Source organism: Punica granatum, chromosome 6 (assembly GCF_007655135.1).
Source record: "Punica granatum isolate Tunisia-2019 chromosome 6, ASM765513v2, whole genome shotgun sequence".
NCBI lineage: Eukaryota > Viridiplantae > Streptophyta > Magnoliopsida > Myrtales > Lythraceae > Punica > Punica granatum.
Window position 1 is genome coordinate 850,394 of NC_045132.1, and position 22,253 is coordinate 872,646.

The 22,253-nt window shown below is 38.3% G+C and overlaps 4 protein-coding genes across 6 annotated transcripts; 2 read left to right on the forward strand and 2 right to left on the reverse strand.

Annotated features, from left to right (window-relative positions):
* The first annotated feature begins 2,750 nt into the window (after positions 1-2,750).
* LOC116210418 (cell wall / vacuolar inhibitor of fructosidase 2-like) lies at positions 2,751-3,591 on the forward strand. Its single transcript, XM_031544284.1, is given in 2 exon segments — positions 2,751-3,369; positions 3,372-3,591. Coding segments are annotated over 2 exon segments (597 nt in total). The 5' UTR covers positions 2,751-2,846; the 3' UTR covers positions 3,446-3,591.
* A 3,395-nt stretch (positions 3,592-6,986) lies between these two features.
* Positions 6,987-8,395, forward strand: LOC116211570 (protein MKS1-like). The gene has a single exon (XM_031546018.1). The coding sequence runs from the start codon at positions 7,111-7,113 to the stop codon at positions 7,798-7,800; it is 690 nt and encodes a 229-aa protein (XP_031401878.1). The 5' UTR covers positions 6,987-7,110; the 3' UTR covers positions 7,801-8,395.
* A 242-nt stretch (positions 8,396-8,637) lies between these two features.
* LOC116211569 (uridylate kinase) lies at positions 8,638-11,731 on the reverse strand. Of its 2 annotated transcripts, XM_031546016.1 has the most exons (7): positions 11,398-11,730; positions 10,665-10,806; positions 10,534-10,587; positions 10,027-10,118; positions 9,701-9,927; positions 9,226-9,402; positions 8,638-9,101 (listed from the first exon to the last, which is right to left on the reverse strand). In XM_031546016.1, exons 1-7 carry the CDS (start codon positions 11,490-11,492, stop codon positions 8,992-8,994), a joined length of 897 nt encoding a protein of 298 aa, XP_031401876.1. In that variant the 5' UTR covers positions 11,493-11,730; the 3' UTR covers positions 8,638-8,991. The 2 variants fall into 2 exon arrangements, with proteins under 2 accessions (XP_031401876.1, XP_031401877.1); XM_031546017.1 differs by lacking the exon at positions 10,534-10,587 and having other exon boundaries at positions 11,398-11,731.
* A 2,506-nt stretch (positions 11,732-14,237) lies between these two features.
* LOC116210034 (WD repeat-containing protein 44-like) lies at positions 14,238-18,544 on the reverse strand. Of its 2 annotated transcripts, none has more exons than XM_031543826.1 (7): positions 16,293-18,306; positions 16,103-16,193; positions 15,831-15,988; positions 15,684-15,735; positions 15,490-15,566; positions 15,315-15,408; positions 14,238-15,063 (listed from the first exon to the last, which is right to left on the reverse strand). In XM_031543826.1, the coding sequence occupies exons 1-7, from the start codon at positions 17,187-17,189 to the stop codon at positions 14,495-14,497; spliced, it is 1,938 nt and encodes a 645-aa protein (XP_031399686.1). In that variant the 5' UTR covers positions 17,190-18,306; the 3' UTR covers positions 14,238-14,494. The 2 variants fall into 2 exon arrangements, with proteins under 2 accessions (XP_031399686.1, XP_031399687.1); XM_031543827.1 differs by having other exon boundaries at positions 14,709-15,063; positions 15,315-15,385; positions 16,293-18,544.
* Positions 18,545-22,253: the final 3,709 nt, after the last annotated feature.

The window sequence follows — 22,253 nt, forward strand, 5'->3', positions numbered from 1 at the left end:
ATTTTTAAAGGCAATGCACGTGATGACATGCCTGCAGGAAACGGGCTATAATGTATCATTCGAATGCACCGTACAGTTGATCGGCTCTTACTAATTTCTGAATACGAAAGGAATGCGGATGTTTCGAGTTAATGTTGTAGAAACTTAGGTTGTCTAGTGGGCCTAGTGTGTGACGCAGATTCATAGCTAAGATTCGCTGATTCAAGTATGAGCAAAAGATTGTTATCGCAACTTGGAGACATTATCAAAAACTCATGTTTGTAAAAAGATATCTTAATGGATACTCCTCGCAAGACAAGCAGTTTTTAGGATGTTACATATGTATGTGAATCGCAAGGAAAAACTGTGTTCAGCATACTGAATATAGCTTCTCTCGGCGAGTACACTGAATTTCATAAACTGACAAAAAATGCAGTTATAATTGAACACTTGGAACGATTGAGTACTCTGAATCTAACTCGATCTTTCCTATAAGAGCTGGAGCTGGAAAACAGATGAAGTTCCTCTTTTGAACATCAAGAAGGTGTTTCAGTACATGTGTTGGATAAATTTTTAAATTTTATCTTTTATAAACTTCCTCATTTTTTTCTTTTCAACTGATGTGGGACATTGTGTCCTCTCACATCACCACTTTTTCTCCAACATCTCGCCCTCACGTGGTATCGTGTCGTCTTACACGAGCCACGTGACCTAAACCAATCGACGGGACCACTCGTGTATACACACTACTTAATCACACCCGCCCTCACTTCGAAGTCCCGACATCGGACACAACGGGTGCCTGCTCGAGGCGCATGCTACGTTTACACTCGAGCTTACGGGTCATACAGACCCGTGCATACACGCACTACACCGCACTAAGGCGGCCTTACACGCCCAGGATTATAACTATGGGCTCTGATACCAGTTGGATAAATTTTTAAATAAAAATGGGCATATTTCGGACTCGAGACCATATACAACCCAAAAGCTTAAGCCAATGGGTTACTGGGCCTTTGTCTTTTATAAACTTCCCCATTTTTTTTTCTTTTCAACCGATGTGGGACATTGTGTCCTCTCACATCACCACTTTTTCTCCAACAACATGCTCAAAGGAGAGAGTCTCCGCTGAATTATTTGTATGGTAAGAATCGTAAGATATACGAAGAGATAGGAGAGAAAACAGTGTTATGTGCGCGAAAACTTCTGCTTACGGCTTAAATAACATGTTCTGTAAAAAATTAACTTCTCATCGGACATATTTTCGTTTATAAGTGGTTCGATCCGTTCAAGAATGATGAAAAACAAACACGAAGGAAGAATGACGATATTCAGGGGCTGAGTTCGGCCTGCTAACAATGGTATATACTGATGCAGATAAGGCCTAGTAGAAGTGAGATCTAATCAAGTTCCTATCTTCGCAGGAACTATCCAATCACATCTGTGATATCGAAGCTGTCAAGTAGTGAGTGGTTCTGGTTGTATCACGAACAGAGCCAGTCGAAGCCTTCTTTTCCCCGGCAGCTCTAACGTTCATTCGTTTTCAGCCACTCTCTTATTAGCAGCAAATTGTCTCCTGTCTTCTATTCCCGGCCTGTTAGTGACTTCTCTAGACTACCATTCGACTTTCCAACAAGCGCTTTCCACACTGCACTGTTCTCGGGTTTTCGAGTAGATTCGGGTACTCGCATTTGAATTACCCACTCTACTCAAAGTCTTAAAATGAGAAGTCTAGTAGGGTATGACAAGCAAAGTTCTATCATGCCGAACGTGCCCTGATTTGGCACAGATGTATGCGAACGAAATGCCATGGAATCTCCATATAAAAACATGAGAGAGAATTGAAATTTTGCAGAGGAAGGAGGGTCAGTATTTGGAAGATGTGACCCGTGAACTTCATTTGGAAGCTGGCCAAACAGCCCAACATCGAGTAAATATTAAGTGAGTATTATTCATCCGCTAAGATGTGTAATACTCAATTAAAATGCCTAAAAGTGAGAAAATGGCTCCACAATGAGCCCAATATTCCCACTTATAAGCATTTGGATTGGTTCTTACTCCTTCAAAATCAACGAATAATAATCATTGACTATTTTCTCGCTAAACAAGGCCTAATGAACAGCTTGGGCTACATGCCAAGAAATGCCCTTAGCTTCTTTTATTGAATAGATCAGGACATCCAACAAGAGAACAACTCATGTTTTTGTACATTTGTCAACCCAAGTCAAAAGCCCGTAATAAATTATAGGGAAGGGTTCATAGTCTCTTATTTTCCATTACTTGAACCTCAAATCGCGTAAAAAATCAAGCCTACTTAAGCCGATTTCGATTTAGGCGACCGGCTAAATGGTTAGACCAGATAGCTCACAACAAACTCTGCCTGTTCGCGTGTAAGCCACTTGAATCTATTTACATTAAGAGCTCTCAAATAAAATTTTTTCGTACTGCTGACGAGACATTGATCTACATCAAAGATACGGTTCATAGTCACCTAGTTCCCCGTACGAAATATACCAAAAGGGAGGGGTTCAGGCATAATACCACTTCCTTTCTTTTACAGTCTCTGAAACCATAATCAAGAATCATTTTTAGATGGTGCCTGATTCTGTTGTAACTATATGGACCTATGAGATTGCTTTAGCTAGAAAATGTACCAGACGGGGCATTCAAGTTTGGTTGTTCTATTCCAACTCTTTCGGGAAACATGTCATATACGAAAGATCGAACCTAAAAGAACCGGTTTAATTCTTTCCAATTCGGTTTCCGACTTACAGTTTTTTCTGCCCCACCTCCCAATATTTAAAGGCCCTGCCCTGAAATACTTTCACTGCCTTTAGACCTCTCTCACTTTCCATCAGAATCTTGAAATGGCTTGCAGAAGAGACTCCTTAGTTCTTCCTCTTCTTCTTCTTCTCTCCATTACAATCCCTCTAGTCTCAGCAAGAGGTTCTCCTACTTCCACTCCAGCTTCTCCTATCACCACACCAAACCCGGTCCCCACTCTGGTCCAGCAGATCTGCAAGACCACCAAATACTACGACCTCTGCATCTCCTCCCTCCGGGCAGACCCGAGTAGCCCCACTGCTGACACGAAAGGCCTTGCCCTCATCATGGTTAGGGTGGCGGTCGCAAACGCCACCGCCACATCCTCATTCCTGTCCTCTTCGGCAGTTTCAACCTCCACGGGTGACCCTGCAATGGTCAAGCTTTTAAGGGACTGTGCGGACAAGTACTCCCTTGCCGGCAGCTCCCTACAGGACTCTGCCCTGGACCTTGGTGCAGAGTCGTACGATACTGCCTACATGCATATCTTGGCTGCCCGGGACTACCCGAACGTGTGCCACAACGCATTCAAGCGGGCCACTAGGCCAGCCTACCCACCTGAGCTCGCGCAAGGGAGGACGGGCTTAAGCGCGTCTGCGATGTCGCGCTCGGCATTGTGGACATCCTCGCATCGCAGCAGTGATGTGGAAATGTTGTGATAAGTAAAGGCCGACATGGATTCCTATGGTTCTGTATGGTGCTGTATTGACGTGTTATCCATGAGAGAAATTATTGCATGAACTAAGACATGCCTGTGAAAAATCGTAATCTAACACGAGCCATTCGTTATTCTATGATTGTCTTGAGAGATGGTCCATTCCACTGCCACCATGGGCAATTATATCGATCAAATAATGCATCATCGGCAACCGAGAAAGCTATTCATAATCGTGACTTCCTGTCACATACATAATTTAGTGTTATCGATTTTAAATATTCTCTGTGGAAGGGCTTGATCAATCTTTCCGTTTGTAATGTCGAAGTTAGAGCATTAACATAGTTTATCACCAGAAAGAAAGACATGTTTTCCATATATATACATACACACGTATGTTTGTTCATCTATATATTACAATTTGTTTAATTTTTGTTGTTCCAAAAATACCTTCAATTAAACTAAGTTTAATAAATAAAAATCACAACAATAAAGGTTATAATTTAAATCCAACAAATAACTGTTAATCCAATCACCTAATGTTATATTCTTTTTCCACACTCTTACTCTCCCCCCTTCTCTTTTGCCCCTAACACAACCGCGTCTCATTCATTTTTCCACCCAATTTGAGAAATAAAACATTCTTACAAGAAATTGGAGGATGGATTGAACTTTTAAGTAATTGTTCTTTTCTATTTATATATATATATATATACATATATCTATGCAGTAGTATTACTATTATATTTCATAAATTCCGTGCATACTACGTAGCACGGATCTGATATATATTTCAGCTAAAAGGAAATAGGCTTTTTCCGGTCAGACTTGAGCAAATGCACGAGTAAAAATTAGTTTCAGCAAATAAATCGAAAATACCTTGTTCACAAATATAATCTTTTGGTTTGCTTCATAAAAAAAATAATAAGAAAATAAATATGTTCCTTTGTCATCTTCAATGCCAACAGAAGGAAGGGATCATATTTGGCTGGAGACAGACACCCACTATAATACTACTGTAAAGAAAACTGGTGTTTGCAGCACTTCCCACTAATTACGCAGTTTCTTTTATTGTTGATCAAAATATATGCAGATGATTGGAAAGCAATAATGCTGATAGTTACACATGTAAATCTCAGTGGCTGTTGCTACCAAAAAAAAAACTCAGTGGTGTGAGCCTTGTGCTCACATGCCGCTCAAAACCCCTCTCGTTTTGCTCTAATGTGGAGATTTAGTAATAATTAGATAATGGGCATGTGCATATGCGGAGCTAGAATTATTGGACCGAAAGATTTTCTTGTTTTAATATTTGTTAAATGCACAAATATAAAATAGAATCCGTTAATATCGTAAAATGAGAGACCATTGTTAAAGTTCAAGAATGCGGAATTTCATTTTTCATCTTAAAAATAAAAATTTTAAGTTAGAACTTCCAAGAGGATTACTCATATTCTTTAGTAAAATACATAATCACCTTTTTTCCCCCTTTATTGCATCATAAATCAATATGCTATATCAATTTAAGTTAAACAAATCCATAGTGAATAAGTCATACCTCCGATTTGAACATAATTTTTTTCCTCTTCAAATTTAAGAGTTCTTTTCTTCGAGCACGTTCAATATTAAATTGCACCGGCTGCATTATTCTTTAACAAACATGATCATGAATTGTTGGCAAATCACTTTGACCAACTCTTCGTAAAAATAATAGAAGTTTCCTTTTTTATCACACAATCGTACAGAATAGTCGATTCAATGAATGAACGTCACTTGTACCTCTATAATCGAAGGAACTAGTATGTCCACAAATGATGGAGGTCAGAATTCTTCCCATATAATCGTGAAAAATTGCTCTCGCTCACAAGTTGAAATTATTGTGCCATCAATCAAGTGACTCCAGCTACCGAGAAGAATCCAACGCAGAATATGAGCAGTCTTATATCTTCAACACATTTAGCTCAATATACCCTCTACCTAGAAGCAAAACAAAAATCACATGTCACGAAATTACCTCTGAATATTAAGATTAAGAGCGTGACATGAATCATCAACAAGTAAGACAAATATTGTTTCTTAAGTAATGCCAAACCGTAAGCCAATCACCTTAATTGAGAGAGGAGAGAAATTGCCAATATCAGTAAATGTAGTCTTCACTCTTGAGAGAGCAGTCCAAATGAAAACTATTTTGCAATGGCTCCGTTAAGCAGCAACATAAAAGATGAACGTAAAAGATTAACTGTAAGGTTAATTTGGTACTCGTGATAGAAAGGAGCAACCCTCCAAGCGGACCCCCCATTCAGTGCAAGTACTACGGAGGAATTTCGACATGTAAAATGAAGAAAGTGCACGGAATATTTGTCGATTCCATCAGGAAATGTTATAGACACGGATTCCACAAATTCATTATATTTTGTCATCCGCTGATTTTTTTCAATAAATTCATTATGGCATTGGCTTTCCATCTTCCACGAATGCATGTTATTTCGGTTTCTAAAAGCGATGTGGCATAACAACATAATAACACTCGTCAAATTATTATATGCAGTCATGCGAAAGGTCAAGTAACGATAGTCCCCTTCAGTCTTATGTGACATCATTTGATGAGGCGACTCGACTTTTGTTATTTTATATAGATTTTTATTTTTTAAAAAAACTGAGAACTGTATAAATTGACATGTCCCTCCCATTTTGTTGCACGGGGTCCATGAAGATATGCAAGGAATTGAACTTAGGACTTCGATGATTGGCTACTCTTTTAGAATCGTGTTGCGTGACATGTAACTAATCTGGTTTTTGTCACGTCTATATTTTGCAGCCGACTGGAAGGATCCGCCCATATTCATGTTCTTGCAATTTTATTCATTTATTAGAGAAAATATTAAGTGAAAATGATATACCACAGTGATATATATTAGTTCCAATTAAATGTTGAGAAAAATATATATATAAAAAAAAAATGTTGTGAGGTTCCCATGATAACATGGCGGACATTAAATGGGGACTTGTACATCACAATATATGTATTGGACTCGCATAATATTTTCTCTTATTAACCATGTTAAAATCATCATTATTTCAAAAAAGAACAAGAAAATTACACATGTAAGTCAAAACCCCCTTAACGAATTTTTATTTCATGAAAACATATACATCAATGCTTGTTTTGCCCATTGTTTGTTTCTCGGCACAAGTCGTCAGTGATGGCCAAAACGAAAATATAATTTTGTCATATTAAACTGTTATAGTCACCTCGGATATCTACCGCGCACGCATTCATCCTCATTCAAGTCGTCGGACACGGTATGATATGATTAGCATTACCGTAAAATTCTTTTATCGAAATTACTACTTTTATGGTTTTCAATTTCCAATTTCCAGCCAAAAGAAAACTTCTCTATACGATTTGGATCAACCAAGGACATGAATTGAATCTCTATTAGATTCAGTTTGACCTTTCTCAAGTCTTAAATGCAATGCTTCTTTTATTTTGAAATTTCCTAATAATTTCTTTCCTTTTGGTCTATCTATCCGACTTCACAGCATTCGTTGACCGGTTGACCAAAAATCTTTCTACAAAACCGAGTCTCCCCTTTCTTCCGCCATTCTTGATCTCTTCCTTTTTTATCCACTGATCGATCAATCCCGCCAATACCATGGAGCAGCCACGGGAATTCTCCGGCGCCGGCGGTGACGGGTGGAGACCGCCGCAGCCGCCTCCTCGGCCGTCACGGTCGCCGAGGAGGGAGCTCCCGCTCCAGGGCCCCCGCCCGTCCCCACTCCAGGTCAGCAAACCGTCCCACAAGATCAAGAAGCCGCTCCCGAGGCCACCGCAGCAGCTCCATAAGGCGGCGGCCCTCCCGCCGCCGGAGCTCATGCAGCCGGTGATCATCTACTCAGTCTCTCCGAAGGTCATCCACGTGGAGGAAAGCAAGTTCATGTCCACAGTCCAGCGCCTCACCGGGCCCTCCCCCGGTCCCGGAGCCAGCTCCGGAGCCGTCTCGCCCGCAGCGAGGCTGGCTTCTATCGAGAGGGCCAGCCCGACGGAGAGGGATCGAGGTGGCGGGGGGCTCAACTTATCTGATGAGGATGTCATGGATATCATGGATATCTTGGAAGGGGTGGAGTTGGGTCAGATTCCGGGGATCTTGTCGCCGGCGCCGGGGACGCTTCCGCCGGTGCCCCCCATGTTGTTCTCGCCGGCGCAGCCGCAGCAGAACATGTCGTTTTTGCAAGATTTGAGCCCGTTTTGGCATAGCAGCCCTTCTTCTGCTTTCTTATCAGCTCCCATAATCTTCTCCCCCTCTCCATCTTCAGTAGATCTCTTCAATCTGTTGGAGTTTTAGTTTCAGTTCCGAGGGACGAGATTGAGAAATACTTCAAAGAATTGGGCGAATTAGAGAAGATTCTACTTTTTCGGGGCGAAATCGTGAAATAAAAAAAACTGTAGAGCAGGGCGTGCCGCCAAAGTAGAATGGTTGGTTTTACTTTTTCGACTGACTTCAAAGCCCGAGTTTGGGAGCAAAGAAGGGAAAGTCCTCCTGCACTTGAAGACGGCATTTGTGGGCTCTGAGATTTTTCTTAGGAAGAGAAGATAGATTTGGGGTGGCATTTGGTCTCAAAGTGTACCGTCCGATCCCAGGACGAATGGCTGCTCCTGGAAGACCCGGAAATAACACCGGGGCTCGGGTTTCTTAACAGTTTTAGACTAGTCGGGAGGCACGGCTGGTTCCGGGAACCAACCAGGAGCGTGAGGAGGTAGGGAAGAACAAGACATTTAGGTTGTAACTGTCATTTGTACCGACATTCATAACTAGTAGGAGATATGTACTCTTTGTTTTTTTACATTTTCTGATGTAATATTTTTTGGGAGGTGTGTAAATTGTATCATTGATGAAAATATTCAATTGCTCATTGATATATATTTCTGTAGTTTCATAAGGTCTGATTGATTGATTTCTCTTTTGGTTTTTCCCTTCAATTTTCCCTTGCATATTCATGAAAAGACCAAAAAATTTGTGTATACTAGCTCAATGGCCCCTAATTACTAACTAATCCAGTTCGAATCGGGTCAATCCACTGAAATATAAAGCTGTCCCAGAGTAACAAGACTCGATAAATCTATAGCTCATATATCCAATAAAAAAGGTAAAAATTAATACAATGAGGTTTGAAGAACAGTAAATCCATAGCTGATTTGTCATTTTCCAAGGATGTACAAAAGTAAAAGAGGACTAAATAGATACTGAATACAAGCACTTGATCATAACTAATAGATCCAAGGTACTCGATCAATTTCCGTATAGTAGATGCTATGATGCTAAGATTAAGTCGCACAAAAATTCGCTTTCAATACAACTTGATGAATTATATACAGTAGTTCAATTTTTCTACCGATGCCGAATTAAATATCATGATCCTGGAAGGATCTTATATCTTTTTGTCTCCTGTTGTAAGAAATCTAGAAAAAAAGGGGAACTTGAACTGCAAGAAAAGAAAACCAACACGACCAGTGCCAGGTGACTCTCTTTTCTCATTCATGATGTCCCCACCGGCGGAATCCATGTGGATCCGATCAGTGTCCCGACCCTCTCCCCCTTTATTGCTCTTGAGATATTTCCCGGCTTAGACAAATTGAATACGACCACTGCAAGCAATATAGTTATGTGTACAACTTAGTAATTTCTCTTTTTGCTATTCACTTATTGGTAACAATGATCTCAAACACTAAACTATACTGTTGAGAAAAGCTTAAGAAATCTGAAGCAAACCTGGTATATTGTTTTCTTGGCAAAGAGTAATGGCGGTCATGTCCATAACCGAGAGGTCCTTTGAAGTCACCTCGTGATAAGTTAATGTGTCGAGAAGACGGGCATCTGAGTTTCTCCTGGGATCAGTATCAAAGACCCCATCGACATTTGTTGCTTTCAGCACAACCTCCGCATTGACTGATCAACCAGAAACCCACACAAAAGAAAATCAGCAAGCAACTTCTACAAGTACGAATTAGGTCTCAAACTAATGTAAGAGGACCAGTAATCAAGAGACACTCCATATATGCGAAATTGGTCACAAACTAGTCGATTGATTGGGAATATATGCTGGACAATAGATTTTTTAGTGCCGCCAGATAAAATTGGTTGGGCTGGCTGCATAAATGTGGTTAAATGCATATTCCAAGTGCAGTACATCATGTCAAATCAGGACTCAATTGGAATGATCCACTCATGTAGAGATAGTACTTACTCTCAGCACATCGAAGTGCTGCAGCAGTATCTGTGGTGAAGAAAGGGTTACCAGTTCCAGCAGCAAAAATTACGACCCTACCCTTTTCCAAATGCCTCACTGCCCTCCGCCGTATATATGGCTCGGCAACCTCAGACATTCTAAATGCTGTCTGAACCCGAGTTGGAATACCGATACTCTCCATTGTTGCTTGAAGAAATATCGCATTCATGACAGTGGCAAGCATACTGTAGTATAAATAGAATTGGGGGTAAAAGAACAGAATAAAGAGAAGGTGAAAGGTTATTAAATAAATACCCAAAAAAGAAAAAAGGGCAAAAAAGTACCCAATGTAGTCTGCCGATGAACGGTCAAGGCCACTGCTTCCAGCCCAGGAGGCACCACGGAATATATTTCCCCCACCAACCACAATTGCAACCTGAAACAAGACGTTTAGGAGTGTCGATGACCTTAGGGAGAGATTTTACCAATGACTCCAATCTAAGACTTCGAAACTTTAGAAATGCAGTTCAAACAACACCTTGAATGGGACCTTAGTCATCACGAATCAGAGTCATATCCGTACCATGTACTATTCACGCTTGGATTCATATTCCAGATGAAATTGGCACAAGAATATTGAAGGATTTGATTGTTTGCTATCTCACTGCTTCAGTCTTGTTAGTCTTTTCTTATAATTATTTGAGTGAAAATGGTCGGATAAGCTTATCTAGAACAAAACATCAGAAGAATAGCAACAAGATTCCAATCCAAGAAAGATTGCAGTTTACAGCCTTTGGTAAGGAAAACTAAACCATGACTAAAGAAATTAAAAAGCAGTCATTTTATTATACCTCGATGCCCAGGCGAGTGACAGCGGCAACCTCCCTGGCAATAGCCATTGTAACCTATTTGCAAGTGATAAGTAAAAGTACAAGAAAAAAGATGAGGCTGTATGCAATCACAAGGCTGCTTGGGAGCTGACCTTTGGGTCAATATTTTGAGCGTGATCTCCCGCAAGAGCTTCTCCGCTCACCTTAAGCAGCACCCTGCGCCATCTGTATGATCGCTTGCCATTCTCAGGCATCGTGAGTCCAAAGGAACTTAGAGAAGAAACCTGAGTTTGCCTGCATAATATATACAACAGAAAAGTCGAACAACCACGTAAGCAAAGGTATGGTATGGACTGACCGAACAAGTGAAACCTCAACAACAAAAAGGGAAGCGACTGTGCAAGCACATACTCCTTACAAGACAGAAGTTAACAATATAGGCTCATTATACCCTCTACAGATCTCATCACCAAGAATATTATTCAATACATAATATATCAGCAACTAACGCCACATTGCGAACTAATGCCTTCAGAGTTTGAGGGGTTGGAATCTTAAGGGTGACAAGTTCATGAAAGCCTAAGAAAGTTGGTCGCCCTGCTCCATAACCACCATGTCTGACAAACAAATTTCAGTTGGTTTTCTATCTGCTAGATTGTTGCGATTTGCTTCATGAATTTGCCAACAACGATGATAAACAGATCAGAGATTGATGCCCACTTGAAAAATTGGCCGAATATGGAAGTTACCCTTTTATTGTGAAAGCCCAATTTCCCCAACAAACAACTAAGCCCCATCAACGAAGAAGCTTTTCAAGATTGTATTCGAGAATTCTGCATTTTCTATTTACAGAACATACAGAAAAAGAGGGGGGGAAGCACAAACCTTGGGTTCAGCTGGTTCGGGGAAGTGGGTTCAAACTCAGGAGGAAGAAGAAGAAGAAGAAGAAGAAGAGGAACAATGGATTGATAATCGCCCATTTGAGCTCATCTGATGGGCTTTCGAGAAACTCCAAGACGGTAACAATGACGAAGACGACTTGGAAGAAGAACTGTTAGCAGCGAAAGATAAAGTGGGAACAAGCGAAGAGGAGACTGCCATCAGAGAAATTGCAGCTTAGTGATGCGAAGTGAAGTGAAGCAATTTCAATGGCTGCCGCCACCTATCAGTAGGGATGCTCTGCTCTGCACTCGCCACTCTGCAACTTATATTCAGAGAAGAGGATTGGGGAAGGAAGGAATGAAGATATTTAAAATATTTTTTTTTCTTATCTTTTTTTTTTCCTTTGCTTGGATGTTTGGAATCTTTGGATAATTCTTAATTTATTATTTTCTTTAGTTTTAATTTTTTCACATTTATATCTTGTGCGATTTTTTTTATGGGTATATATCCGTTGCGAATTTATTTCCACAAAAAAATGGCAAAAATCTTAATGATCAGACAATTGTAGCATTTAAGCAATGCTCATTATTCGTTTATTGTAATCTAATAGTTTTCACATTACGTAAAAAGATAGGATTATCGAAAAAATTTTAAAAAAAGTACCGCTTTTTAGTCTATTTTTGCCAAAAGTAAAATCTTCTAAAACTAGGTTATAATAAAAGGAAACTCTTTCTGCAGTATATCCTCACTGAATAAAGTATATAAATATAAATAGAAAAGGTGAAAACTGTACAAATTTGAAAACAATTATAGATCTATTTTAGGATTGCTACGGCATATAAAATTATATTTTTCCCTTTAATTTCGTACTATAATGTCAAATAGTTATATCTTACATGTCTAAAGAATCTCTGTGATATAAATTTTAACTATGATCGACATTATGCTTCACTGCGGCAGTTCTTGCATATCATAGCGATATATTTGTATAATTTTTGCTGAATTATCATAATCCATTGGTTTCGCTAAACACCATTATGTTTTGTCGGGCACAAAATTAATCTTCTTGAAATCAAGATTTAATTTAATAATTTCAATTAGTTTTAAGTACGATGCATTAGTTCATTGAAAAAACTTCCAATGATTGGATAATACATGAAATATCAAATATTTACATATTATACATGTTTTAACGAAGTCTGAATACTAAAAAATTACAAATTTTTATAATTTTTATATTTCATGGCGAAAATCTATTTAAACAATTTCAATTTATTAGTCATGCTTTATATTATAAGATATGCTTAAAATGATTGAGATGTAAGAGGATTTAAATAAAGAAAATAAGCTAGGGAATGGCAATATCACAATCTTATAATCCTAATTATAGTAGCAAATAATTTGTATTATGTGTATATATATATATATATATATTCTAATTATAGTTGGAAATAGTTTGTATTATGTATATTATATATATATATATATTGCTAAACACTTATGTAACTCCCGGAACCAAAATCTAGATAAACACCACTAGTTTAAAATATATAAATGCTTAAATTTATCAATAAATCTAATGAAATTAATTCATTTGGTTATATTTTTGGTTATTTTGGGATTGATTACTTGATATCTTATTAATTTATAAGTTATAGCATCGTTTTAAAAATAGATATATTGAGAAAAATTTAACAATAATAATTTTTTACTTAAAAAAACAAGAAAAGAAAGAAGAAATAATTCCAAGATTGGCCCAAGACATCACAATTGACAAATACTCTAACAATTTAATAGTACTCAATTCATTGTTTCATTCTTAACTAATTTTATATGGGCAAAATTTGCGCATAGTATCATTTTGTAGGAAATAAATAATAAATATGCACGTGAGTTTCAACATGATACTCTTCTCTATTTTTAAAGGACCTGAGGTGTTTTTAGTTAAATGTATATGTAGTAATATATATTCATCTTTTAAAATTCTTTTGGAGGATTTGAGAAGAAATGAAAATAAAGGAAAAAAATGAAAAACCTTCAAAGTGGAAAGTGTAAAAAAAAAAGAAGAAGGGGGAAAAAAGGGGCTAAAATGCAGAAAAAGAAAAAAAGGACACATGGTCTCATGTCCTTGCAAGGACCAGTTTTTATATTAAAAATATATAAAAATAAATAATATAATAATAATATATAATTAATAAATAATTGAGTAATTTAGCTAGAGATCATATATTAAGAAATTATCTAGAGATTAGAAGGAAATGTATTTAGTAATTGGTAACCATTTTAATTGTATAACAAAATTTGATTTTAAAGAAAAATATAATATATTATTACCTCAAAGAAAAAGAAAAATATAATAACACAGAATTATTTGGAGCAATATTTTCGTCTAGCTTTTAATAACCAAAAATGCCTTTAGTAAATAAGTTTAGAAAATTTTTAGTCATTTGACTAGAAAGAAGTTGGGATGTATATGTCAATTCCCATCTCTTTTAATCACCTACTAACTTCCTCATTTTTCTTATTTCATCCCACTTTTTTTTTCTTTCGCCTTTTCCTCTCTCAGTTTTGCACGTTTCTATTAAGTAACTATAATTCTAGTTATTCTTTTCTTGATTCAATTTATTTTATACAGTTTTACTGATAAATTCTTAAGATAATTGGAAGACTAATCTTAATAGAATTATCATGGCGAATTCCATGATTCTAGGATGCGTGAATGAATTATACAAACTATACGAGACCTTATAGTAAAAAATTCAATGAAATCGCTCGTAGTACGGATGTAAAATCTAGTTAATCTATGATTGCAAAATTCATCTTAAATTTTTATAAATATCATACTTTAAAAAAGAAAAATCTTAAGCCCGCATTAGCACGGGAAAAAAATCCCCATTACTATGTTTGCATGAACTCAGCTCCCTTAACTGAGGAAGAAAAATAAAATCACATAATTACATGGGAAGACAAACTAATTCATGTCATGAAACAATTGACATTTCTCTATAATCTGCTGTACTTGCAATGCAAGAAACTCAAACTACATTCCTGCAATTGCATGGCTTGGAAATTTTGTTTCCAGAAATTTCGCGAAATCCCCTCAGAGCCTCACGGGCAGCCCATAGTTGTGGTATGTCCGGATTTTCCCATCAAAGCTCGCCGAAACGATCACGGCGCCCCATGTTTCCGAGACTCGAACACGATCACCGGCGATCTCTTCTCTGTAACAATCCTGCTTGTTCTGTGGTTGAAGCTCATAACGTTCTTCATCTGACAACTCCGAGGGTGGAAGCTTCTCCTCAGGCCAGGTGGCTGTCCCTAGGCACGGACCCTCGATGGAGAACCAGTTCCCAATGGAGAACCTGTCCGAGTCCCTCGCCTCTGAAGGATATTCGGACCTTCTCAAGCAATATTGCAGGTTCTTACAACTATTGATTCCTAAGAGACTTCGGTCGGTTCCCGTGCATGGCCATGGTAAGGCAAGAGACACGGCCTCAGAGATAAAATGCTCGCAGGACCGGATGGACTTCATGGATTTACCTTTGGATGGAGGGACAGAAAAGCTGTCGTAGTTCCACAAGTAAACCCGAGAATCATCTCCTACTGACACTATGTGTTTTCCACTCGAACTAAAGGAGCCTGAGTGCTGACTTCCCGACTTTGGAAGACCTGTCATGTTCAAAGATCAGAGATCATTAGAAGCCAAATTCAACGAACATGCGGGCATAGTCAATTCGTAGTTTACCAATCTCTCATTCTAATTGTTCTATTCTCTAATTTGATTCAGGCCATGGTCAAAATTATATGGTTTTTTAACATGATTGAGAAAGCCTAGTGTTGTCAGGAACATCGATTAGCTGTTAGCTATTGAGAAAAGTTACTGTCTGCAACTATTGATTGAGTAAATTCTTGTCCATTACCTCTGTACTTCTGGACGATATCTGAACCCTCGAGGACTCGTATTTTGCCATCTTCCGATGTGATCATCACCCTGTGAGAATTTTCCCGAGAAAACTGAACAGAAGTACGAATCTTTTCAGTAATGTAAAAGAAGATGATAATTTCCACCAATGGATATAGATAATCAAGCTGTACCTGAATGCTCGTTATCCTGTTCAAAGTCTTTTTACGACCCTGAACATCTATGGTTCTATTGAGATGGAGATGAGAACCTGTGCCACAAAAAGCCGCTCTTTTAGGCACTTCTATTATCGGAAATTGGGAAAACGATGAAATTCGCAAAGGAATTGCATGACTTCTGCAGTATATGAGAAAGAGTAATCAATTACCCGATGCATCAAAGAAATGGCAAGTGCCCACAACAGAGCCAACGGCAAAACCCTGAAAGATTCACGATAAGCAATGTCATTATACATCATCAATGCAAGCAAACAATATTTGCTCATAGATTAGGAGATTCAGGTTCTGCATCGTACTTTTCCATTGGGTTGGTAGCATATGGCAGTTATTACATCCCGGACATCGGCCCAGTCAATGACTCGTCTTTCAGAAACTCCCCAGACCCGAACTTTCCCATCTATGGAGCCACTGATGAAGTAGTTCTCGTGAACAGGATTAAATTGAATGCAAGTCACTGTTCCCAATTCAAGGATGAGGAGAAAATCAGAATGCCGCCAATTCCATGAAAAGCATCGAGACAATTATCAATTCAGGCAACAGGTTTATCTTAAAAAATACATATAATTACCATAGTTGCTGTGGCGGAAAATATCAAGGCAACTGTCCGAGCCCATATTCCATAATCGAACTGTCTTATCGGTGGACGAAGAGAGAAGATGCTGCAGTGAAAAAGAAGATCTCATCAAATATAAAGCAAAACACAAAATTTCAAATTCTTTCCAAGATGAATTCTGTTAAGATAGACTCAATAAACTCACGTTTGAGTTCGTCCAAGCAAGGTCTAGAATATCACCGGTGTGGCCATGGAACTCATGGACCGGCGACTCCTCTATCCAGAAGACCTTATCGGGAATGAGGACCGAGGAGTCGTTTGAGCTCCTCCTTTGGGAGCCAAACTTATCTCCCTTCACTTTTCCTCCTCCAGAGGCAGGGAAGTTAATGAATTGGGCATCAGCAGAGTTAACTCTCCACACCCGAACGATACCATCAGAGCCTCCACTGGCCAAGAACTGGCCGTCAGGGCTGAACTTCATGGTCCAGATGAGTCCACTGTGAGCTTGAATCTCTTGCCCCGAGTAAAGTCCCGTGAACTCCTTCCAACTTTTCTGCTTGTGCTGGACCTTCAATCTATTCAATACAGGCAATTTGGTTCTTTCCTCATGGTCCATTCTGGCGGAAAAAGAATCCGCTTTCAAATTACTTCTCCTGTTTGCGAGGAAACTCCACCATCTATTCAATTTCCCCTTCCTCGCACTCTTAACTTCTTCCGGCTTCTCGGTTTGACTGAATTCCGAAGAAGAATGCGATTCATTCTCTTGATCTTCATCTGACTCATCCATCAAGTCATTTGCATCCTTCCCCGATTCTCTGCCAGTGCTAACCGAACACTCCTCTACAGAATCAGTGTCCAAGCCACTCGAGGAGCTCGAGATAGCTCCACTCGTCTCGCATAATCTCTCACCCTCAACAGGAAAACAAGAACCCCTGAACTCCACGAAACCCATTCCCTGGAGGAAATCTTCCCGCCTCTCCTTGACACTTCTCGGCTCGTTCACCCAGACACCATAATCAAATTCCTGGTCGGTTGGCGACAAGGACTCAACCGAATCAAAGAAATGATCGGAACTCTCAACACAACTATCAGAGTCTGTCATTGCTCGAACTCATCAACATCAAATATCGTCAAGAACAACCCCTTAAGCTCAATTTCATCAAAATAGGCTTTTTCCAAAAGTGCCACCAGTAATTATATACAGCACAGCAATCCTTAACTCTCACGCATGAGACTGATACAAGCAACAACCTTTGTCTAAGTACGAGGTGCCGGAGCCGGAATCCTCAACAGACCCCCGAAAGAACTGCAATTAAAGCTTATCACTTGCATGTTCCTAAACCCCCCAAGGCATTTGAATATTGATCCCAATGCTGCAGATAATATAAACAATGCCCGGAACACAGAGACGTGGCAGCAGCAAAACAGATGAAGCGGTTCAAAGGTCGAATTTTTTAATTTTACCTCGTGTTCAATGGGAAGCAAGACTCGGCTGGTTCAAGAAATTCAGACACCTTGGTAGCACCGACCCTCCGATGATCGTGGCCCTTTGTCAATCAAACATTAACAAGTCCGAAACTTTGCCCCCAAACCCACCTCATGTTCTCTGCACCCGAACTACCTGCCCCCGAAATTCCAATCAAAAATGGCGGAGGAAGGAAAGTAACACACACGCAGAGAGAGAGAGAGAGAGAGAACGGAGGGAGTGAGTGAGAGTCAGAGCTGTAGAATTCTTTAATCTCTCCCTTCCGAAATCACTCTTTCAATGGCGGGCTTTAATAGTCAGCATTTTTCGTCATCTGTGTAATCCCGATAGCACTCGAGAAGCAATGCGGGGACGCGCCGAGAGTATCTGATTGGTGTGACGGCAATGTAATAGTGATGTGCTGAGAGTACTCGATGAGCCGAGGGACAAAGAGGGTCTCGAGATCTGGGAAATGTGCACGAGGGACAGGCACGAGCGGCGCTGGGCGCGCGAAACTAGACGAGGTTGTCTCTCTGTTCTCTGCAAGGAGAGGGAGCAAGGGAGCGTGAGCCACAGACAGGGAGGGAGAGAGAGAGAGAGTCGTCCTCCTCTTCCTTCCTTCCTTCCTCTGCAGACTAAATAGGCCAACTACCACTGTTCATAATGTTTCGTTGCGGTAAACTCGAATGCCAACACAACACCATCGACAGCACAAACACTTCCCCTGCCCTGTGGCTGTGGCTGTGGCAATAAAGTATAGAAAGGAGCCCAGGGGAAGGAAAAGAGAAATGGTATCATCATCAGACCAGACAGACACCCAATTAAAGAAAGTCAAAGCTCTGTTAACTGCTCGATATTAAGACAGATATTTAAGGGAATATGAAAAAACGAAACTTTCTACCAAACGAGGAAGAAATAATGCAGATTAGATCCGTAATATTAAATGCCCATAATCGCAAAATGCCCACTAATTATAGATCTTCAGACACCCATTTGAGAAAATTTAAACTTACTTCAAGAAACCTATTGATTTGGTGCACCCGGTTGACCAAATGGAGCGACACTGTGACAGGACCAGAAGTTTTTGGCAATACAAAGAGTCAGAATTGGATTCTTTTGAATCTTCAGGAAGGATAAAAAGCAAACAGAACAGAATTAGCTCAGCTCAGGCCGTACAATTGGGGATGCCATTTGGATCCATAGAACTTTTATTCCCTTTTAAGTAGAATAACAAGCTTGTCTTAAACTTATCGGACTTATCCCGATCGAATATCGACTCTACACTGATAATGGGATGCTTTTAGTAGAATTCAAGTTCCTATACTTTCGTAGGTAATTCATTCCGCTCGCTATTAGTACTGTAGTAATTTGTCAATTACATGACATCTCAATTTTTTATTTATTTTTTTGGTTGTGGAGGAAGCATTGAATTGGAGAATTACAGAGAGAGAGGAATGTGACCAAACAATACACGCTGAGAGCTAAGGGGAGGAAGCCCACCCAAGAGAGGGGGCACTCTCTGATTATGCTACTGTCCCTTTTTCTCACTAGACAACCTTACGCACAGATCTATGTCGCAGCCTATGCTCTCTCTATTCTCCTACTTACTGCAACAGTTTGGATATATATATATATATATATATAGAGAGAGAGAGAGAGAGAGAGAGAGAGAGGAAAAGGGAGGGAAAGGAATGAGACCAAACGATACAGCCTGGGAGCTAAGGGAGGGGAGAGCCCACCCAAGAGAGGGGGCACTCTCTGATAATGCTGCTGCCCTTTTTTCCCGCTAGACAACCTTACACACAGACCTATATCTCAGCCTGTACTCTCTATTCTCCTACTTGCTGCAACATTTTAGATAGAGAGAGAGAGAGAGAGAGAGAGAGAGGGAGAGTGTGTGTGTAATGGGTTTTAATTGCATGCACTTTCCTAGACAAAGACACTGCCCCCAGCAGTTCAATGTTAATGGTTGGTGCTGCCACAGACTACAGTGCTGTAACTCTTGGCAAAAAAGAAAAATGTTTCGCATGGCCTGTTTGATCAAGGTATGATCATTTTACTACAATGTCTTACATATCATAAGGGTGCTGTGAAAACGAGTTCATCGGTGGAACATCGACCTTGAAACATAGGTTTCGAGCATCGTTGATTGGCTGGGAGGATGTCCGAAACGGTTACTTGGTTTTCGAATAATATGAGAATCAATGGGGGATTAAATTCACCGCAGGTCACACGTGTCTTAGGAGAACATATGCCATCCCATATGTTCTCCCCGGACAATAATAATGCTACTCTGAGCTGTTCTCTTCTCTTTTTCTCTTTCAGCTTCTCAATGGGCGGGGTCTCTTTCTTTCTTTCTTTGTTCGGGCATCAATTTCTTGGGCTGTGTGAGTGTTTTGCAGTTTATGTTTTCTCTTAATTATTAAAGTTCTTCTTAGCTAAGGCTATATAGCTACAGTCTTCTTACTAGCCCTGTTTTATTTGCTTTTATTTGTATTGGTTTTTTCAGTTGTCCATTATATTTTGTTTTGGCATTGGTAAACTAAAAAAAAAAAGTTTTATAAATTTAGAGGGTTTTATTCAGAAAGTCTATAAACTTTGGTAAAAAATAAGTTGTATTATATAAACAAAAATGCTAATTACATATCCTAATGTCACCAGTCCATAAAACACTCTTGATGCTCATATTTTAAAATATCCTTAGATGTTAATAAGATTATGACACATGCCATTGTGAACGGTTAGAAGGATTATTCGGACAATTTTTAGGAGAATTTAGTAAAATATTTATCTTAATGCAGGTAATTTGTGTTGTTTTTCTCATCAAACTTATTAATAGATATTCCTTTTTTAGTTTGTCCTTCTCTCTTTTCTAAAATCAGGAGAAATAAATGGTATGAAACCTCAATAATTCTTTATTGGATGAATGAAATGTCCACAATTAAATGATCATATCTTGAGCAACAAAATCATTAGTTTTTTCATGGTATCTAGAAGTCCTATAAGTTTTAACTAATTTAATTTGAGTCGGATTAACTTATTAAGTGATAAAACTCTCACATGCGAAAAGTTATTGGGTAATCCTACCTGACCATATGGCGTGAGGATGCACCAACCAAATTGCATGAAACTATGGACTTTGTGATAATCACTCAAATAATTATCATAATTATTCTTTATTAAAGAATTCTTATTGGTTCTTCCTCACCATGTAATTTGAGGTAGGATCATCTAAAATTTCTCCCTCCCACGCATATATACTCTCCATTCACAAGACTCAAACTCGAGACCTTAACAATATATATATAAATAAAGTTAACAATACCTTAATAAATAGAGGCAATATAGTAACTCATTATTAATTCATATATTAATATACCATATAGAAATTAAAAGATGATAGCTTCACCGAAAAAAGATAATAGTTAATATTAAAATTAATAATAATATATGAATATAAAGAAAATATTCAAAGAAGAGAATATTTCAAATATTCGATCATTTTTTCATTCAAGGGATTAGATTATTTTATCTTAAAGTATTCAAATCTATAATTTTTTGTAAAAATTCTTTAAAATTCAAATTTAAAATAAAGTACAAGCAAATAATGAAGTTTAAATGTTTTGATAGACTCTAAGATTATTATTCATTCATCAAATAAAACTAACTATTTGATCTAAAACTATTCAAGTTTTAAAAAAATTGAAGAACTTTATATATATATTTGATATATATTCTTCTACACAAGTCTGAATTTTTTGTATTAAAATTTATACAATATAAAAAATAAACTCTTACATGTTGATGTAAACTATAAATTTATATAAATTATTTTTTTCATATTTAAATTTTTATAATAAATTTTTCTTTAAAAATTCATGCATAACACGGGTTTGATAAAACTAGTTTAAGAAGAAATCACTAAACCACTTGAACCACTCCATATTGGTAATCACTATTTTATATTCATAATTATAACTCATATAATATATATATATATATAATTACAAAAAGAAAAGGTATTTTTTCCTAATTTCAGTAACTTATTAGATATTTCAACAATAAATCTTGGCCATTCATAATTTACATATTTTGCCTATCAAATTGTAGTCATTCAACCATACATTTAGCGGTTTTTTCCCATAATAATGTTTACTCGTCCCTCACTCATCTGGCATGTGGCCCAATCACATTGTGACACGTGTCCAATCGCAGTCCAACCTGTAATCGAGTAATAGGCGTAACCTAATCCTAGATAGCTAGGATCGAACTCGATAATAAACCTATTTTTCAACTTTTTCTGCAAACTTGGTTTCGTCTTTTCTACAACCAGTTTATTGAATTTTTCATTGGTTCATTCTATTGTTTTTTTAACCAATTTCATTGGCTTTTCATTGGTAATGTCTTTTCAAATCTGATCATCATGTTCGTTCATCATTTAGTCGGCCCCCTACTGGACCTAGATAGCTAGGATCGAATTCGATAATAAACCTATGTTTCAACTTTTTTTGCAAACTTGGTTTCGTCTTTTCCCCAACCAGTTTGTTGAATTTTTCATTGGTTCATTCTATTGTTTTTTTAACCAATTTGATTGGCTTTTCATTGGTAATGTCTTTTCAAATCCGATCATCATGTTCGTTCATCATTTAGTCGGCCCCCTACTGGACATCCTGCCGTTGTTCAGGGAAACTAGTTTCGACG